Consider the following 19,694-nt stretch of genomic DNA (forward strand, 5'->3'; position numbering starts at 1 on the left):
GAGCATCTCTTGAAAACTAATTCAAAACAGGTTGAAACATAGGGCAGAGAAAACTCAAAGTCAAGAAGAGCTAAGGAAACATGATTAAATGGCATGTGGTATCCTGGGTAGGATCCTGGGACAGAAAAAGGTCATTGGGCAAAAAGTAAGAAATCTGAATAAAGTACACTTTAGAGAAGGAAGGGAGGGAGGGAGGAAGGAAGGAGAGAAAGGAGAGAGGGAGGGAAGGAGGGAAGGAAGGAAGGGAGGGAGGGAGGGAGGGAGGAAGGAAGGAAGGAAGGAAGGAAGGAAGGAAGGAAGGAAGGAAGGAAGGAAGGAAGGGAGGGAGGGAGGGCAGAGTCATAGACCCCACTCCAGGCTTCCTAAATCACAACCTGAGATTTAACAGTTCCCCAGGTGATGTGCATGCACATAAAAAGTTTGAAAAGCACTAAGATTTCCCGAGGAAAAAGACTTGAAAGCCAATGATGAATATGAGGGAACAGGTAAGGAGAAGCTTCAGGTGATCCCACAAGGGCATAGGGGCAGTTGGGAAGAAAGAGGCCTGAGGGTTTCTCTTGCAGCACCCTGGACTGAAGGGTGGAAGGAACAGGCTGGCTGGCTCTGGCAGGGAGCCCTGAACACAGGGATAAGGAGAACAGCACAGGTGGGCCTGAGGTCTTCAGATAAAAAGACTGCTACCGCTACCATTCCCTCCCTCTCCCTCATGAACCCCAATTTCCCATTCCAGGACTTCTCCAGACTTTTAGTCTCAATAACCTGGCTAGTCGGACCCCGCCTAGTTCGGTTTGATTCGGCCAGGATCGGTTGCTAAGGCCTAGAGCTTCCCGGTTGCGGGGAGGGGGAAATGATGTCACGTCCAAAAGGCGGGCCAACCAGCCCTCTCCCTCCTCCGGATTGGCTGCCAGGAATTTGATTAGATTCGCAGCCTCGCGGGCTCCAGCTTTAGCTGTCATTGTCCCCAGATGCCCGTGGCCCTCGGCCGTCCTCTCCGCCCAGAGCAAGACTGAGGACTGTATTCAGGAAGCACTTAGCTTCGGAAGGAGAGGGGATTCGAATGGTCCGGCTATTGCCACCAGGCTAGGCGTTTTGGCCGCCCAGGTACTTTTTGACTCGATCGGTGTCCGTAGTTGGGGCGGCTACCCGAACCGCAGGGATTTGTGGAATTTATAGTTCTGGATTAGGTCTGGATTAGTTTGTGGGTGGACTGGAGGAGGCTCGAGCCCGACAGAGATTTTTGGAGGAAAAAAAAAAAAGAGAGAGACTTTGAGGACTGGGGGCCTGGGTCCCAGAAGGACGGGAGAGGACGAAAAGGGAATCTAAATAAGAAGCTTGCCATTAGCATTGTTTTGGTTTTCTTTTCAGGTGCTGACCTGAGACATATCTCATTCGACTAAAACTCTTCACCCACGGTGGAAGGGACCAGGCAGCCAAATGGAGACGCTACCAGTCAATCCAATGGGAGAGAAGGACACCTCTCAACCACAACAACAATGGGAAAAGAACCCCCAGGAGAACCTTGATTCAACTACCCAGATTAGGCAGCAGCCCCAAGACCCTCCTACTGAAATCCTTGAGCTGAGAGTGAGCCCAAATCTAGCCAGCCAAATTCTAGAGAAACCTCAAGGGACTGAAAAACTGGCCTCTGGACTTCAAGGAGACTCTGCTAAATCTCATGGATCAACCAGTGAGATGCCAGAGCCCCTTCAAGCTTCTGATCTCTGGTACTGTCCCGATGGGAGCTTTGTTAAGAAGATCATAATCCGTGGCCATGGCTTGGACAAACCCAAGCTAGGTTCCTGCTGCCGGGTACTGGCTTTTGGGTGTCCTTTTGGGTCAGGCCTGCCAGAGGGCTGGACAGAGATAACTATGGGGTTAGGCCCGTGGAGGGAGGGGACTTGGGGGGAGCTCATAGAGAAATGCTTGGAGTCCATGTGTCAAGGTGAGGAGGCAGAGCTTCAGCTCTCTGAGCACTCTGAATCTCCTTTCAGGCTCACACTGGCCTCCTTCACTCAGGGCAGGGACTCCTGGGAGCTGGAGGCTAGTGAGAAGGAAGCCCTGGCCAGGGAAGAACGTGCAAGGGGCACAGAATTATTTCGAGCTGGGAACCCCGAAGGAGCCGCCAGATGCTATGGACGGGCTCTTCGGCTGCTGCTGACTTTACCCCCACCTGGCCCTCCAGAACGAACTGTTCTTCATGCCAACCTGGCTGCCTGTCAGTTGTTGCTAGGGCAGCCCCAGTTGGCTGCCCAGAGCTGTGACCGAGTGCTGGAGCGGGAGCCTGACCATTTAAAGGCCTTGTACCGAAGGGGGGTTGCCCAGGCTGCCCTTGGGAACCTTGAAAAAGCAACTGCTGACCTCAGGAAGGTGCTGGCGGTAGACCCAAAAAACCGGGCAGCCCAGGAGGAGCTGGGAAAGGTGATCATTCAGGGGAAGAAACAAGATGCAGGGCTGGCTCAGGGTCTGCGCAAGATGTTTGGCTGATTAAAAGTTAAATTTTAAGAGACAGGAACCTGTGAATTGTGGTTTATCCTGTGAGACTTTGAGGAGACCCAGAGGGAGGCTTTCAGCCCATGTCCCACTCCCAGCTTTTGCCTTCCTAGGGAAATAGCGGTGGTCTCAGTGCGCCTCTTTCCCTCCTTTACCAATAAAAAGCCATATGATCACGTGTGCTACATTTTGGGGGGCTCATCCATACCCGAGGATGAATGCAAGATACATGAACTACTAAATTTAGGACTGACTGGGGAGACGGAGGGCCTTTAAACCCCAGGAACTACATCTCCCAGGCTCACGCTCGTTGGCTCCTGTTCGGCGCATGCGCAAACCGTACGGCCCCGTTGAGTGGGAGTGCTATCCTCCTGCCGCGCTCCCATTGGCCCGGCCTGTCCAGCCGCCTCATGTACTCAGCACCCAGGTCTCTTACTGGTCGGTAGACCTTCCGGGACGCGCCCCCCGCTTTTTTTAAGAGTCAACTGATTAGTCGATGATGGGGAGAGGCGGGCCTTGGGAACGGTCTCATGGTTGGGGGGCGGGAAGGAAAGATGGCGGAACTGATGCTTCTCAGCGAGATTGCGGACCCAACACGTTTTTTCACGGACAACTTGCTGAGCCCGGAGGACTGGGGTCTGCGGAGTGAGGCCTTGGGGAGGGAGGAGGGCTGTGGCATGCTGTGCTCCTGAGGCACGCAGGGAGGAAGCGGAGGTCTACAGAAGAAGGCTGGGCAAATACGGAATCTTATCACCCGAAGGAGGGCGGAGCAGGGGGGCTCGTCGTGCTTTCGGGGGATGCGGGAGTTGGGAAAGACCTCCGCTCCCTACGGAAACGTCGCGTTGTTCCGGGGTGGGGGAAGGAGGGGCTGAAATTCTTTGGCTGTATCACGTTTCAAGTGGGCGGGCGGTAGGTCTGGCTGAGCCGAGCCAATGAGGGATGGGCCCAGGGCTGTGTGTGGATCTGTAGGCTGGGCCACCGGACGACCCCCGCTGAAGCTCTGCATCTCTTGCAGACAGCACTTTGTACACCGGCCTGGATGATGTGGCGGAGGAGCAGACGCAGCTCTTCCGCTGCCCAGAGCAGGATGTCCCGGTATTGCGCCCCCAGCCTTGTCTCTAACCTTTGGCGGGTGGGAGTTGCCTTGGAACCAGGACTCAGCCCCAGACCAGAGCTCATAGAGCTGTTCAATCTTCTGCACATTCTTGCCGTCTAATGTCCTCCTTTATTCAGTTTGGCAGCAGCTCCCTGGACGTGGGGATGGATGTCAGCCCCCCTGAACCACCTTGGGACCCCCTGCCTATCTTCCCAGGTAAGATACCCTTTCTGAGGGGCGCCTGGGTGGCTCAGTTGGTTGAATGTCTGCCTTCGGCTCGGGTCATGATCTCAGGGTCCTGGGATGGAGCCTGCATCAGGCTCCCTGCTCAGCGGGGAGTCAGCTTCTCCCTCTGCCCCGCCCCCCATTCATTCTCTCTCTCTCTCTCTCTCTCTCTCTCTCAAATAAATAAATAAAATCTTAAAAAAAAAAAAAGATATCCTTTGTGATTCCCTCATCCTTCCAAAACCGTCTCTTTCCACTGTTTCCCAGGAACTGTGAAACTCCCTGTATCCTCACACCTCCTCTTCATAAGTACCTGTGCACTCCTCTCTCCTTCAGTCCCTTATTATGTGTTCTTTTCCCTTTGCCCCAGGTGAGGGATCCCTACCTCCATGTCTTTGGATACTTTTTGGACTTCTCAGGCTCTGCTTCCTGCTGATTCCCTAACCCTTTTCTTCCAGAGCTTCAGGTGAAGTCTGAGCCATCCTCCCCCTGCTCCTCTTCCTCCCTCAGCTCCGAATCATCCCATCTTTCCACAGAACCCTCCAGCCAGGTGAGAGCCATCTCCCTCCTTCTACTGTTTGTGGCAGGGACTGTGTTCCATTCCCTTCACCCATACATGCTGAGAAAATGTTTTGTGTGCTATAGGTCATAGAGTAGTGGTGGTGCCTTTGAATTACTTTAATACCCTCCTTTTACATATTTTTGCTGTGGTTGTCGAAAAAGATGGAGTCTTTTTAACATACAGAGATATGTGGCAGCCATGGTGGGGCTGGGAAGAAGAGAGTTGTTAACTGCTGAGAATTCTAGAATTGCTCTTGCCCAAGTTGTCCACTCTAAGGCAATATTTAAAATCATGAGACTTCATCAGCCCTCCCAGAAATAAAGTAGAAAGAGAAAATGAGGGGCCAGAGACAGCTTTGGGAGATGCTTAGTACCATTCAAACCAGAATGTCAAATAATTAGTAAGCTCTAAAGCTTTTGTTCTTGCTCTTGCTCTCAACACCTTCCCTTGTTTTCTTTTCTTTTTTGTGCCGCCCCCCTTCACCTCCCACTCTCACCTAGGCCTCTGGTGTAGGAGAGGTGCTGGTTGTGAAGACAGAGTCCTTGGCACCCCCACTCTGCCTCCTAGGAGATGATCCAACATCTCCGTTTGAAACCGTCCAGATCAATGTAGGTCCCACCTCTGATGATCCCTCAGGTAATAACAGCCTGCCACCACCCCCCAGGCTTTACCAAGGCAGAGTATGTGTGTGTATAGATGGGGGAGGGGATGCAGCAACAGGACAGGGAGGAAAAGGTGGGGAGGGGAAATGGCAGATGACCAGGAAAGAGGCCAGGAAGGGGAGGGATAATTTTAGGAAACCACAGCAAAGGCAGCCCTGAAGAGATGGGGATGGTTTTTCTTTCTTTTTCTAATCCCTAGTATCCTATTGTGTGATTTAACTTCTGTTGCCTTGCATTTTTAAAAAAACTTATGGACAGGTTAGAGCATATTTATTTATTATTTTCCCCCCAATGTTTTATTAGAAAAATTTTCAAACATACAGAATAGCTGAAATACCGTATACCCAACCCCTAGATTCTACAATTAACATTATTTGTGCTATTTTTAAGTGTTACCAAGTTTATTTCCTCTTCCGTGTTTACACAGTAAACATTTATTGAGCACCTCCTCCATGCCACATACTGGACAGGGTGCTGGGGATGCAAAGATGAAAAAGATGTGAGCACCACACTGACCCGAGAATCCTGTAGTGTGGTGGGAGGGGAAAGATACGCACCAGTCACTGAAGGTGTGTGGGAATTCTGGGATAGACATCACAGGGTGCCACAAAAGCTCATAAGAGGGACAGCTCACCTGATGGGAGCTGGATCAGGGATGTGCTCCTGGAGGAAGGGTTTCCTGAGCCAAGTTTTGAAGGATACATAGAGATTAGCCAGAAGATGAATAGATGAATGTGGAGATGGGTGTGTGTGTCTGTCTAGGGAACTCGTATCTCAGAGTGGATGTGAGGAGGGAGTGGGAAATGGCAAGAAGTTGCAGAGGCTTCAGGGCCAGGTGGGCACCCTGCTAAGGGACTCTTAGCTTTTATCCTGTGGGCAGTTGGGAGCCTCTGAAGAATCAAGCAGGAGAGCAATGGGATTAGGAAGATGACTCTGGTGGCAGAGTAGAGAGACTGGGTCGTGGAGAGGCAGGACTGGATGCAGTTAATTGAGGAGGATATTTGGATGCCGAAAGGAGGCAGAAAGAATGAAGTAGAATGGATGAATCGCAGTGACTTCCTGCATAGGATTTGAAGAGGATGCCTAGGTTTCTTGCTAGGGCAGATTGGTACCATAAGAGCCCGAGCCCCCTGCTCAGGGAGGATGATGAATTCATTGCTGGACATGTTGAGTGTGGACTGCAAAGTGGCTTCAGGGTTTCCTGGCACTGCCTCTCTTTGGTTGAACTCCAACCAGAAGCTAGAGGGCATGGGAGTCCAGTGATTTAGTCCATTCATGTTTTCCTCCTCGGCCTCAGAGTGGGGCAGGGAAGGATGCACAGTGGGTCCAGAGAGATAAACAGATCATATCCACACATTATTAAAAGTTACAAAGAGAACAAACAATATAAGGATTGAAAACCTTTTCACAGCAAATTGATTATTGATGACTTTGCCAAGGAATCAGATTCTCCCCTAAATAAATTAGGTATCTTTTGAGGGCCTGTGCTTTACCCATCAGTTTGATAGGAAGCATCAGACATAATCCTTCCTTTTGGAGAGTCTCATGAGGTCATAACATGTGGTTAATAATCAAATAGTGGTCACCTCTGAGGAGGGATCTGGGTGGCTAGTGGACAAGGAAGGGAAGGAGATCCACTTCACTGAATTACCCTTTGGTCCTTTGGAGTTTTGTATCATGTGACTGTATTACCTATCCACAAATAAAAGTTGACATTTTAATATAGCAGTATTGGTACTTATATAATTAAGTACCTAAATGAGTGGTATGGACCAAAGGTAGTGACAGACTAGTGAGCTTGGAGCTGAATCTGGCCCTCGGATGAGTTTTATTTTGCCCCCGTGGGGTGATCAGCAAGTTTCACAGATGGATTTAACAGAGGCCAGGAAAGCTCAGAGGTGACTGAGTCTTTGCGATTTGGTGCCTGGGAGGGCAAGGGAATTTGTGTGAAGGGACAAGCAGTGAGCCCCATGGGTGGGGCATGAGAAAGGAAATGACCAACAGGTACCTAGGGAGTTAGGATCAGGACACTGGAGCCGTCAAGGATAGAAATGCAGACTTGGCTGTTAGCATAGGGACGCGTGATGGCTTCTAGAGCCAGGGCAGGAGAAGAGAAAGTCCTGGGTAAAGAGGTAGGAAGAGAGCCAGCAAATCAGCAACCCATGGCTCCTCCTCCTTCTGGACTGCATGCCTAGAGCCAGCTTTATATTCTGGTACAAGGAGAAAGGACCGTGTCTTCTATCCCCTCTCTTAATCCCCTTCTCCTCCAGTATTTTCTCTCATCCTGACCCCCCACAGATGTCCAGACCAAGGTAGAACCTGTCTCTCCATCTTCCTCCATCAACTCTGAGGCTTCCCTGCTCTCAGCAGAGTCCCCCAACCAGGTGAGCATCAACTTTTCTTTCTCCTTCCAGACACTCCAGTGAGTTCCTTCTGACTCTCAGAAGTATGAAAGCATTCTCTTTTTCAGCTCCTTCTCCTTGACACTCCTCCTGACTCACATATCTTCTGGAATACCCAACACAGGCTTTTATAGGAGAGGAGGTACTGGAAGTGAAGACAGAGTCACCGTCCCCTCAAGGGTGTCTCCTGCGGGATGTCGTAGGCCCCCCACTTGGAGGTGTCCAGATCAGCATGGGCCCATCCTCTGATGGCTCCTTAGGTAATGGGGCCTCCTGACACCTTGGGATCCCTGGCAAGAGGCCTCTAGTCCTGACCTTCATTCCTTCCCTCCCCTTCCTTCAGGCAAAGCCCTACCCACCCGGAAGCCACCCCTGCAGCCCAAACCTGTGGTGATAACCACCGTCCCGATGCCACCCAGAGCTGTGCCTCCCAGCACCACCATCCTTTTGCAGCCCCTTGTCCAGCCACCCCCAGGTACTAAAGAAGGCGAGAAGGAGATGATCTGAATTGACTTTCTCGGGGAGCTCGCAGCCATTGGGTGCTCAGGTGCGGGCGGACACAAGAACTCCACCTGACTTACAGCTCTCACCTCCTCCTGTTCACTTGCCCCAGTCTCCCCAGTTGTCCTTATCCAAGGTGCTATTCGGGTCCAGCCTGAGGGACCAGCTGCCCCGGCTCCAAGGCCTGAGAGGAAGAGCATTGTTCCAGCTCCTATGCCCGGGAACTCCTGCCCACCTGAAGTGGATGTAAGTCATGGGGAGGAGAGGGGTAAGGCTAGTTCATGGGAAGGGAAGAGGCAACTCTTTCAGGAGAGAATTGTGGAATGAGGAGGGAACAAAAAGTGAGGAAGCAAACCCATAAGATGATCCTGAAGGTCAAGTGGATCCCGGTTCATAGACGAGTATCAACATCAACTCTGTAGTTGTAGGATCCTTAGTTTTGCTATCACTGTAGATGGAGAAATGGGAATGGTGTCCGTAAATCTAAGGCAGGGAAGTCATACTGTGTTATGGTTGTGGCAGTAGTTGGAAGAGGGAGGCTGTTTCCTAGGGAAAACCAGGTAAAGTGTTCTTTAATTGTAGCAAGGTGAGGCTGTGGGCCCTTAAAAAGGAGAATTGAGAGAAAAGAAGATTTCCCCCCCATCCAAGGAAAGGAACTGAGTTTCCACCAGGAACCAGGATGGAGGAAGTTCTTCCTGCAGTCTGACTTCTCTCAGCTCTGTGGACCAGAGGCATGGAGCGGTTGAGAGAAGGGCTCCTTCCTCGAACAGTTTTGGCAGAGAGGAGCAACCCCTCTCTGGCTGTGTAGGTGGAGGACAGGAAGGCAGGAGAGTGGCAGTGGGAGCAGTGGGGTGATTAGCCCCTGAAGTCGGGAAGCATAGTTCCCCTTTCCCGCCCATCTGTCATTCCTCCTTTGGCCCTCTGGGTACCCTAGGCAAAGCTGCTGAAGCGGCAGCAGCGAATGATCAAGAACCGGGAGTCGGCCTGCCAGTCCCGGAGGAAGAAGAAAGAGTATCTGCAGGGGCTGGAGGCCCGGCTGCAGGCCGTGCTGGCCGACAACCAGCAGCTCCGCCGGGAGAACGCTGCCCTCCGGCGGCGGCTGGAGGCCCTGCTGGCTGAGGTACGCTGCTCTGTCCTTGGGAGGCCCGTGGGAAGACCAGCTCCTCTGGGCCGACTTACCCTCTCTCTCGGCCCTTTCTCTGCACCTTAGAACAGCGAGCTCAAGTTAGGGTCTGGAAACAGGAAGGTGGTCTGCATCATGGTTTTCCTTCTCTTCATTGCCTTCAACTTTGGACCTGTCAGGTGAGACCTTCCTTGCCCCCCAGAGCTTCGGGGTGGAGCCCACCCTCCCCACTGCCTGCCTGCCTTGGCACAGGGCCTTTCATCGCACTCACACCCACACAGTGCTGGTGTCCTCGGCACCGACGGTGCGTCCGGCCAGTCCCTTCTCATTCCATCATTCCTGCCAAATGGTGTGTCCTAACCTGGAGCAGATGGGGCTAATGACATTGGCAAAAGTCACTTTTAAGTGCTTGCCGAGTTCCTCAGGCTTCCTGGTTTTATGAGGTAGGGATGGTTCTCATTCCCGTCTCACACGTGAGGAGATCCACTCTTGTAGAATAGACTGGAACCCAGACGGGCTGTCTGCAGAGCCCAGGATCTTAAGCGGCCCCCCGATAAAGCCAGAATTCCTCACCCCCTGTCCTTCCTTATCACCAGCATCAGTGAGCCTTCTCCGGCTCCCGTCTCTCCTCGAATGAGCGGAGAGGAACCTCTGCCCCGGAGACACTTGCTGGAGTTCTCAATGCAAGAGCCAGTTCAGGGAGTTAAATCCCTCCAGGGTTCCTCCCTGGGCCCTGAGGAGCCCCAGCCCAGCGCTCCAGGCCGGCCAAGTTTCAGGTGAGGAGAGGGCCCTCCCTTTCGCCAGTGCTGAGTGGAGCTTCTCCCCAAAAGTTACCTTTTCTTTTTGAGGGGAGCCAGAGTTCTCTTGCCATCATTGCCCGGTCTACTGGTGGAGGGGTGCAGCCTCCGATCATCGCCCCCTTCCTGCCTCACTCCAGAAACCTGACAGCCTTCCCTGGGGGTGCCAAGGAGCTACTGCTGAGAGACCTGGACCAGCTCTTCCTCTCCTCTGACTGCCGGCACTTCAACCGGACCGAGTCCCTGAGGTGCGCGGGACTCCGGGCGGGGCCCCTCCGCGGGCAGCCGGGCCAGCCGCGTGTGCCGAAGGGCCAGCTGCGTGTGCCGAAGCACCAGCCCTCCCGGCCCTCTCTTCTCCCTGCTGTGTGCAGGCAGGGCAAGTGGGAGCCTTGCCCCGCCTCTGCTTCCCTAGGCTTGCTGATGAGCTGAGCGGCTGGGTCCAGCGTCACCAGAGAGGCCGGCGGAGGATCCCCCACAGAGTCCCAGAGAGACAGGTAGGAAGGGCTGGGGCTGGCTCAAGCAAGGCCCGCTGGAAGACTGAATGGCCTAGGGATTTTGAGTTAGCACCTCATTGTGGAGGTTTGAGGGATCATTTGGGGTAAGTGGAGGGGTGGGTGTGAGGTGACATCAGCTTCCAGGGGCCGCTCTCTCTCCCTTTTGCCTTCACCCTCTTCACATCCTTAGATACTTCTCCTTCCAGAAGTCTCAGCTACGGAAGAAGTCGCCTCCAGTTAAGGCAGTCCCCACCCAACCCCCCGGGCCCCCAGAGAGGTGAGTCTATGGGGGTGCTTGTCTGTCACTAAGGGAGGTTGCACTCTAAAGAGCTAAACTCCCAGAATCTGTCCTGTGCCCATCGTCATTGCCACCAGGGGCACTATGCCTTCCTCATCCCTGGGGGCCTCCTGTCTTTTTCTCTCATCCTCTCCCACCTTCCCCAGGGGGACCTGGGCACTGGGCTTAGTTCCTCCCAAATCCTCTTTCCCGACCTGGCTAGGGATTCTGTGGGCCAGCTGCAGCTGTATCGCCACCCAGACCGTTCGCAGCCGGAGTTCCTGGATGCAATTGACCGACGAGAAGACACGTTTTATGTTGTGTCCTTCCGAAGGGTGAGTTCCTCCCTGCCCCATCCCTGTCACCCTGGGGTCCCTAGCAGTCTGTCTTCAGGCTGAGGCTCTAGAGTCGGGGTGGGGAGCCTGTCCACGTCTCTTCCTCCAGCCTCCCGGCCTGGCCCCTTTCTTTCCCAGGACCACTTGCTGCTCCCCGCCATCAGCCACAACAAGACCTCTCGGCCCAAGATGTCCCTGGTGATGCCTGCCATGGCTCCCAATGGTAATTCTCTCCCTGCTGGGTCTGGGGAGGGGTCCTGAAACTGAGGAAGGGGGAGGTTCTCATAGATCCAACATGAAGAGTTAAGGGGGAAATGGAGAGAGTGGGCCATTCCAAAGAGGCTAGACTCCTGGGTGAGAAGAAGCAGGAAATGGGTGGAGAGAAAAACAGAGCTCAGGAGACATGGGAGGAAGACGAGGGTGCAGGCTGTCCCTTGGTGAGGGTGCTCGAGTAGGTGTGGGCAGAGGGGATAGGCTGGGAACTGCCAGATTCTCACCTCCTGTTTTCTCTTGATGTCCTCTCCCCTGTGACCTCCATCATGTGTTCTCTGTAACTCATCAATGTCATTTTCTTTTCCTGCCCCTCTCCTCTCCCTGCACCAACTCCATCCCTGACCCTTTCATTGACCTCCTGATGTGGATCTGCCTCCTCACCATTGCCTCTCCCTCCCTATCCACCTCTACTTTTCTCCTCTGTTTGCCGGCCCTTCTCCTCTTCCTTAACTCCCTCCTTCTCACAGAGACCCTGTCAGGCCAGGGGGCCCCGGGGGACTATGAGGAGATGATGCAGATCGAATGTGAGGTCATGGACACCAGGGTGATTCACATCAAGACCTCCACGGTGCCCCCCTCACTCCGAAAACAGCCATCCTCAGCCCCAGGCAATGCCACAGGTGGCCCCTTACCTGTCTCTGCAGCCGGCCAGGCCCGCCAGGCCTCCCGCCAGCCCCTCTACCTCAGTCACCCCTGACCTCTGCAACTCACACTGACTTAGAGCTGGGTGGGGGGGCGGCAGGAGGTGGGGGTGACCAAGTGGGGTTTTTCTAAGTTCTCTGATCCCTGGGCTTGGGGCAATTGGTAAAGGAAAGACAGGGTGTGGGGTTAAGCACTTATTTGGAGATGAGCGGGTTCACCTCTCTTCTTACCCACTTTTTGGAATATAGGGCTCCTCTCATTTCTCTGAACCCCTAATTCCTGCTTCTCTCTTTGAGGGTATTGAGTGAGATGAGGTTGTGGGGTAGGTGGCCTCCTACACACTCTGTTCTTTTGTTTCTCTATTTGGGGGGTGGAGGTGGGAATTTAGTCCCCAGGAGGGACAAGGGACATTTTTACATTTTGGAGCTAGTCACTGGGAGTAAAGGAGGGGTGGTGGTGGGAGATCAGGTTTATGGATATGTACTATCTTTTATTATTAAATAAACAACTTGGAGGGAGTTGAAGGAATGGTGGCTGCCTTCCTGGCTCATGATGGAGAATTTGGGGAAATTGGCTTCTGGAGGGCCGGTGTATCAGAGAACCAAGCACTGAAGACACAGCTGGCTCAGGGGCGGGGGTGGGATCCCAGACCTCATGTCATCCCCTTGTCCCCGCCCCTACAACACTGGGGTATGTCTGTGTCTAGCGAGGGGATGAGGGTGGGATATCTCATGGCGTGACAGCCCCGAGGATACAGATCCCTGGAATGTGTCTGAGTAAACAGGAAGGACAGGGGGCCCCACGCCCTTTGGGGTGAGCAGCCTCCCTGGGTCCCCTGCATTCTAGCAGGTTCTCCCGCCCTTCCCTTGATTTCCAGGGCTAGCAGCTTGAACAAACAGCAGAGCTGGGGCCAGAGGGCTGTAAGCCAGAAAGGAGGGGCCACAGTGGAGAAGGGGGTGGTGTTTGGAGGGAAGGGGGGATGTTGAGGAACATCTTCTCAGCCCTAAACTGGAGGACAGAGACTTGAGAGTCCAGTTAAAAGAAAGGGATGAGAATGAATCCTGCAGGAAAGGCTGTGGTTCTAATTAGGAGGAAGGGGGACAGGGTGAGGGGCCAAATCACTCCACCTGGGGGTTCCCGTGAGCGGCTCCTATCCAGCAGCGTCTCAGGGCTGACCCTGCAGGAGTGTCCTGGGTCAGCTAGAGGGTGTGGGCTGGGCCTGGGCTCAATGCCCAGATGACTGGACAGGGGCCGCCCGGGCCACAAGCCCAGGCCTGAAGGAGGAGGGGAGAACCTCATGTGTCCAGCCAGACTCCCCCACTCCCCATTACTGTGTTTGGGGTGAAAACAGACTGAGTAACTATGGCAACCTGGAACTAGGGCTCCCAGGAACTAGGCCTCTCCTCCCTCCGGAGCACAGCCCTGGCTTCTGGGCCTTCCTGTCCCCACGTCCCTGAGCTTCATCCAGGCAGTGAGCGCAAGGACAAGGATTTGGGAGGCAGATCACCCAAGTTGGATTCCCTGCTTTACCTTTCATTAGTGGATGTCCTTGATGTGTAATTTAAACACTCTGAGCCTTAGATTCCTCATCAGTAGCACGGAATACTCCCACCTACTTCTCAGGGTTGGGGTGAGGGTGAAAGATGTCCACACTGCCTGGTCCATGAAAGGCACACCTGTCCCTGTCCCTTACACCTGTCTCTTTCCACTTCTCCTCTATTCCGCCCTTACCCAAGCTGGCTTCATCACCACTCCGTCATGCAGTCGCTCCTTCTGTCCTGATCACAGCGCAGGGCAGCGCAGGGCTTGAGTGCTGGCGTCTCCGGCTGGGGCCCCTGGGGGGGGCCTGCCACACCCCCGGCTGAGTGGCAAGGGACAGCTGCCACTCTGGTGTGAACTGGCAGTTGACTGTTGGCTGGGTTCGTGGAGGGGGGAAGGCATAGGAGGGGGCTGGAGCTAGGGGGTGCGAGGTGGGAGGGTGAAGGCAGGTCAGTCTCTGGCTGCCGCGCTCCAGGCCCACGCCGGATCCGAGGCCACAGCCCAATCCCAGGCCACCAGGCCCCCTCAGTGGGCTGCCAGGGTCACTCCTGCACCTCCTGTCGGCCCCTCCTGTCCCAGGCCCACTTTGTCTTTCTGTTGAGCTGCTTTCCTTCCTCAGGATCCCGCCTTTTGTTCCTCTTACCATCCCTGACCCATCGCCTCTCCCTCTTGGCTCTAGAAGATTCCTCTCCCACCTCTCTTTGCCCTCCACCCAGCCAGGAGTCATCCCCTTCTCTTTTGGACTCTAGTCTATGTTGCTCTTGCCGGTCCTCGCTCCTTTTGTATTTTGCCCTACCCCCCCAGGCACCCCCCCACCCCATCCCACCCCCGTCCCCGTACTTCACTCTGTTTTCCATTTCTTTTTTCTTGTTCTTCTCATCTCCTGCTGCTGACCCTGTGCTCAACTCCTCCCTCTTCACACCACCCCCTCCCCAGTTCCCTTTGCACTCCTTTGTCCACATTCCTGGTCCACAACTTCCTCTCTTCTCCCTGGCTTCGGCCCTTTCCCCCTCCCTTCCCTTTCCCCACTCCAATCCCCTGTCCTGTTCCCAGCTGTGGGGGCCAGGACTCAAGAGCCTAATGTTTGCCTCATCGTTCTGCTATGGCTTCTGGATACAGCACATCTGGATTCCGGGGCCCAGATGTGTGGTTGCCACAGCGACCTCGGTCCCTCTGGTAAATAGAGGCGCCCACCCGCCCCACAGCAGAGAACAAAACAATTGTGTGACTTTCTTTTGTCACGAGATAGAAATGTTCCTCCCTCCTCCCTTCTCCCCACACCCATGTCTCCAGGCAAAGGAAGTTTTAAGGGTCCAAACCCTTCTGTGGCTCTGTTGCCCCCTTTCGAGTCCTAGCCTCTTGGTTCTCTCCCATCTCTCATCTCAGGCTGTGTCTTCTCTCTGAGCTGCCCTTCCCCACCACCTCCTCAGTAGTGGAATGTTGAGTCCCCTTACACTTGGTGATTTCTTCTTACTGAATCTGCATAATAACTGGATGCAGGAAAAAGCTTCAAAAAGCCAGATCTGCCACCCTTCCTTCTCAAACGAGTTCTTCCAGAAGGCCCTTCATTTGTTTCTGCCCTAAGACTTCCATCTTTCCAAGGCTGTTTCTGGGGGAGGAGGGCATCAGAAAGCCTGGTTGAGGCCCACCTTTACCACCACTAGCAAAGTCCCTTGGACAGGTCACCTGACATTTGTGGTCCTCCATTCCCTCAGCCACAAAGTGGGATTAATCAAATGCCTGCACTGTGTTGGAAAGTGTTTTGTCAACGGAAGCCCAGTACAACTGTTTTCTCTCTTCCCCCTCTCTGGGACTGCTCCCTTGGATCGCAGCCCCTGGCCTGTCCTCGTTCCCTCTCTTTTCTTTCCTTCAGGTCCTTGCCCTTAATTGCCCTCATTCTTCTTTGTGTTCCTTCCCTTCTCCTTATCTTTCCCTTTCCTTCCTGTCTATACCTTTTATCACGTATCCTCCTGAGGTCAGGACAGGAACAAGGAGGTTCATTCAAGGATGGAAGCCCAGAGCTGAAGACACCTGCTGGACTGAGGATTCTGAGACCAGCCAGAGCACGTGGACAGCTGTCAGCAACCCCGACCTCTCTACCCATCACCTGAAACACCTCAGTGAAGGCCACCAGCTCTGCCCACTAGGCCTCCCTGCCTCCACACCTGGGGTTCCTACCAGACTCCCTTTCCCCATCCTTCTCACCCAGCCCTCTCACAGCTCGATAGTGACAAGCATTTATTAGGCACCTGTGCTATGCAAGGTCTGGTGCTTTCCTGATGAGATGCAAACATATGTGAGACAGGAGCTCCTCCAAGAGCCTAAATCCAGGGGCTGAATCAAATTTTAGACAATGATGACCTCAGAACCTGGAATTAGTCTGTTAAGCTTCCAGTGGCTTCCTCAAATGCCATGTAACCTTGAAAATGTTAGCAACCCTACTCTCTTCTGAGACTCTGGTATCCCTTCTGTCCGTAGCCGTGGACTTCCAAAACACCCCATGGCCATCCTTAGAGCTCTCACATCTCCAGGGTCTCCTGGCCACTCTGTGGACCAAGTATACTTATGGTGGCCATATTTAGTAAATAATAAAACCAAGATTAAGGCATAGGGCAAACAATGGATATGACCATGGGACAGAATTACTGAAATCCGGGAATGTAAGAGAAAATCCATCCTCTGTGCAGTCTGCTCTCCCCAAGTCATGCTGTTTCAGACCCTCCCTTGCCCTTTCATGTGCTTTCCCCTCCCTGCCCCACCCCCACCCCCCAGGATCAGAGGGAAGTTGTTACCTACTCCAGGATCTGGGGGCTTTGGGCCAAGGCAGAGGAAGGAAGCTGAGCCCAGTTCCGTCCAAGATGCTGACTTCATCCACCCCATCAAAGCCAGGAAAAAAACCAGCCACACACACCCAGGCACACAGACACACACACGCAGACACACGGACACACATGGGGACACCCACGCGAGCATCCGAGAGTCCGTGCAAGCCTTTGCCCTCAGCCACAGCTTGCTAACTGGGCATGTGGCCGCCACATGCTGACCCAGGAACAACACAGCCCTGCAACCAGGTGGATCCAGTCGGGTGCAGACACCTGTGCTCCAACCCCCGTGGCAGACTCAGACACATACAGGTTCCTTCAGGTCCCTCTCACCCATCAGCTATGATGGGGCCAAGCTCTTCCCTGACGGTGAGGTTTGTACCAGGGCAGCAAGAACTCGCCTCGTGAAACCTGGGGTGGGGATGCCTCAACCTCGGTATTTCCCTTCTGTGACAAAAGTCTTCAACCCCTGGTCAGGGCAGTGAGCACAAGGGGAGATGGGGCCAGAGAAACAGCCAGCAGCCTTACATGGGGGTGAGTCTGCTGCCCTGTCCTCTGGCATCGGTCTTCCTGTCTCTGCCTGAGGTCAAAGTGCTTTCTTCCTCCAGCCCCCAGCACTCCCTACCCCTGCTGCTCCCCTACAGCCCCCAGATATTCACCCATTTTAGCTTTCCTCTGACTTCATCCTGCCATTCATACCCCCACCCCCATATCCTCCTCCCGCCTCTAGCTCTGTCTCCATCCCTAAGCCTCTCTCCTAAACCTCCTTCTCAACTTTCTGGCTTCCCTTCCCTGTCTCCCCTGAACCCCAACTTCCTCCCCAAGTCTTACATATCCTGGTGCTCAGCCAAGCCCTTGCCCAGCCAGTACCCAAGCCTCATCTGCCGTTTCCTGGAATTTGCTGAGGTGGGAGAATGAAAAGGGGGCAGTGATCCCAAGCTGAGAACAGGCATGGACTGAGCAGAACAGATGGGGAGAGGCAGTGCAGGGACAGGGCAAGTAGAAAGAGGAGAAGAGATGAGGCTCAGGTGGGAGCAATGGGACTAGGCAGGGATGGGTGGGGAGAAGGAGTTCCAGAGAAGGCCCCATGTTGGGGAGGGATTTGGGCATGGGAAGGAGGTTTCCTTCCCCTCCCCCCACCCCCTGCCCTAGTCTGGCAGGAAAGACTGGCAGGAAGAGAAAGAGCTGGTGCTGGGCAACAGGCAGGTGGGGCAAGATCCAAGCTGGAGCAAAGTGGTGGGAGAGGAGGTGCCAGGGAGGGAGGAGGGAGAGGGGCTGGCCATGGGGAAAGGTGTTGGTAGAGAGGAGAACCCCATGAGAGAGCAGGAGCAACAGGTGGGGAAAAGGTGAGGGGAAAGGAGAAATGGCATAAGGACTGGGGGTGTGAAGTTGGGCAAATATTGGGATGGGAAGAGTACAAATGGGACAGGGAAAGGGTGTGGGAGGTAGGACCAGGGGTGCAGGGGGCAATACAAGGGTATTGTGGGACTCGGTGATCCCAGACAGGGAGGGGAGGAGGGGTGGCATGCAGTGATGTTGGGAGGGCCTGGCAGGGACTAGAGGGGTGGGAGGACCTGCCCTATCTCCGCTTCCCTCCCTGACCTCGTGCTGGTCCTCCCCTTCTCCTCCCCCTGCTCGCTGCAGGCTCCCTCCTCCTTGCTGTCGCTGCTGAGAGAGATCTACGGTTGGGTCGCAGTTCAGTGAGCCCCTGCTGCAGGGAACAAGCAAGGGGACCTCCAGGGAACTCTGGGCTGCCCAGGCACGGTAGCCCTGCCCTGTCTTGAGAACTCCCCTCCCAAGGTCAGGAACAGAGCAGGTGCAGAGGCACTGCAGTCTCCTGTTGCCCAGGTAAGGAACAGAGCTCTGGGAAGAACAAGGGAAGAGCTGGGAGCCGTGGGGGTTCTACCCTGTCCCTGCACCCCCAGCAAAGGTGTAGCAGGAGAGCTCTCAGGAGAGCCTCACAGAGCAGAGACTTTCTGTTAGGACAGAGGAAATGGGACCTTGCACTGGGGACTAGACTCCCTGTGGATGGCGTGTCTGGAAGATGGGTCAGTGTGTGTGTGGCCAGGGGCGTGCGCACGTGCAGTGGGGGGTGTGGGTGCCAGGGTTTGGACAGGATCAGGTGGTGGCACCAGGGTGGAGGTGGTTATTGGTGAGGTAGGACTCAGCGGTGATGGTGATCGGAAGGGGGAAACCAGGGGCTAGAGGCTGAGCTAGTGGCCAGCTGAACCTCAGGAGGAAAGTGCTGGGGGAACCCCAAGTGCTCTGCTTAGAGCAGCTGAGCTAGAGCTCCCGGAAGGTGCCAGAGGGAGTCTCTCAGCATGTGGGTTTCGGGTCTGGGAGGGAGGTCTGGGGGTCTTAAGCCTTTGGGAAATGTTGAAATGGAGCACAGTCAGGATTCCCAGGTCTGGGGAGGGCACAGAGCCTGCTGAGAGGATCCTAAAACTTGTTCTTGGCTGAGAGCTCTCCACCCATGACTCACGGTTCAGCGGGGTTGGGCTGACTGAGAGATGCCTCCGGGGGCACAGGGGCTCCGTCTTCCTTCCATCCCTGTCCAGGCTCTCCCTGCTTCTGTCCGTCTAAACCTCCCCCCACCCACTACACGTGACACGCCCTGGGTGGGGTGGGCGGGCGGGCCCCTTATCTCGCCTGGAAAGAATTTAATGGCTTGGAAACAACTGGAAATGGAACTGAGAGGAACTACTGGGAAGCAAGTCGGAAACACCGCAGCTGCCGGCTGTCTAGCTGTCCAAGCCCGCTTCCAGTCCCCGCCTGCTTCCCGCATCCCTGGCTCCCTCCCCGCCCCTCCCCTCTCTCTCTCTCCCTGCCTCCACTCCCTTGGGGACCTGGCACCTCAGTTCCTCAAACTCTCTTCCCCTTGAGTCCTGCTTACTCAGTGCTGGCCCAGAACCTGCCTTCCTGTCTCTCATTGCCCCCTTACTCTTTTCCACTGGGGGCCTGGAAATCCTTTCTCTTACTTTTTCCACTCCTCTGGCCCACTAGCTCCCCAGAATGAGGGGCATCTTGAGCCCCCAAATCTCCCGTGGCACCTCCTTATCTCCTGGTTCCAACCCAATATTTGGAGCCCCCCTCATCTCCCTCCTTCCTCTCATGGTCCTGGAATCCTTCTACTTTCACCCCTCATGTGGCATGAGGGGCAGAGGGAAGCGGGGGGAGGCCCAGATCCCCCATCTCTGGAACATCCCTCATGGAAGCCAGCCCTTCTCCACACCTCTTGGGACCGACAGTCCCTGATGAGCGAAGTGTCAAAGTTGGCCACACCATGAATACCAGGCAAGCTGAGTCACAGCTTGGGATGATGCCCCCACCTCTGCCAGCCCTCCAACTGTGGAGAGGATGCCAAGAGGGTGAGGCCACATCCCCCCTCCCCACTGCAGAAAGGAGCCCCAGACAGCAGTAGGGGGGATGACGAGGGAGAAACACAAGAGACACC

At 54.6% G+C, this 19,694-nt stretch overlaps 3 protein-coding genes across 5 annotated transcripts in view; all 3 read left to right on the forward strand.

Moving 5' to 3' along the window:
* The first annotated feature begins 907 nt into the window (after nt 1–907).
* FKBPL (FKBP prolyl isomerase like) lies at nt 908–2,772 on the forward strand. The gene is made up of 2 exons (XM_035030466.1): nt 908–1,101; nt 1,366–2,772. The coding sequence occupies exon 2, from the start codon at nt 1,435–1,437 to the stop codon at nt 2,482–2,484; it is 1,050 nt and encodes a 349-aa protein (XP_034886357.1). The 5' UTR covers nt 908–1,101; nt 1,366–1,434; the 3' UTR covers nt 2,485–2,772.
* A 196-nt stretch (nt 2,773–2,968) lies between these two features.
* On the forward strand, nt 2,969–12,403 carry ATF6B (activating transcription factor 6 beta). Of its 3 annotated transcripts, none has more exons than XM_035030530.1 (18): nt 2,969–3,126; nt 3,506–3,585; nt 3,724–3,802; nt 4,270–4,361; nt 4,874–5,009; nt 7,334–7,419; nt 7,562–7,697; nt 7,781–7,912; nt 8,051–8,184; nt 8,873–9,058; nt 9,149–9,240; nt 9,658–9,837; nt 9,999–10,106; nt 10,271–10,352; nt 10,559–10,629; nt 10,853–10,964; nt 11,103–11,187; nt 11,705–12,403. In XM_035030530.1, the coding sequence occupies exons 1-18, from the start codon at nt 3,021–3,023 to the stop codon at nt 11,932–11,934; spliced, it is 2,127 nt and encodes a 708-aa protein (XP_034886421.1). In that variant the 5' UTR covers nt 2,969–3,020; the 3' UTR covers nt 11,935–12,403. The 3 variants fall into 3 exon arrangements, with proteins under 3 accessions (XP_034886421.1, XP_034886420.1, XP_034886422.1); XM_035030529.1 differs by having other exon boundaries at nt 3,017–3,135; XM_035030531.1 differs by lacking the exon at nt 9,658–9,837 and having other exon boundaries at nt 3,017–3,135.
* A 5,472-nt stretch (nt 12,404–17,875) lies between these two features.
* The window catches only part of TNXB (tenascin XB), a 33,783-nt gene continuing 31,964 nt past the window's right edge, over nt 17,876–19,694 (forward strand). Inside the window, 1 exon segment of the mRNA XM_035030419.1 lies at nt 17,876–18,088. The gene's annotated coding sequence lies outside the window, so the exon portion shown is untranslated.

Source organism: Mirounga leonina, unplaced genomic scaffold (genome assembly GCF_011800145.1).
Source record: "Mirounga leonina isolate KUSES-001 unplaced genomic scaffold, KU_Mleo_1.0 Mir_366, whole genome shotgun sequence".
Lineage (NCBI taxonomy): Eukaryota > Metazoa > Chordata > Mammalia > Carnivora > Phocidae > Mirounga > Mirounga leonina.

Excerpts from the sequence above, each read along its gene's own strand:
- FKBPL (XM_035030466.1), top strand. The coding sequence starts at position 1,435 with ATGGAGACGCTACCAGTCAATCCAATGGGAGAGAAGGACACCTCTCAA.
- ATF6B (XM_035030529.1), top strand. The coding sequence starts at position 3,021 with ATGGTTGGGGGGCGGGAAGGAAAGATGGCGGAACTGATGCTTCTCAGC. Across the intron at positions 9,838-9,998 it reads CCAGGCCGGCCAAGTTTCAG|AAACCTGACAGCCTTCCCTG; the intron begins GTGAGGAGAGGG and ends GCCTCACTCCAG. Across the intron at positions 10,107-10,270 it reads AACCGGACCGAGTCCCTGAG|GCTTGCTGATGAGCTGAGCG; the intron begins GTGCGCGGGACT and ends CTGCTTCCCTAG.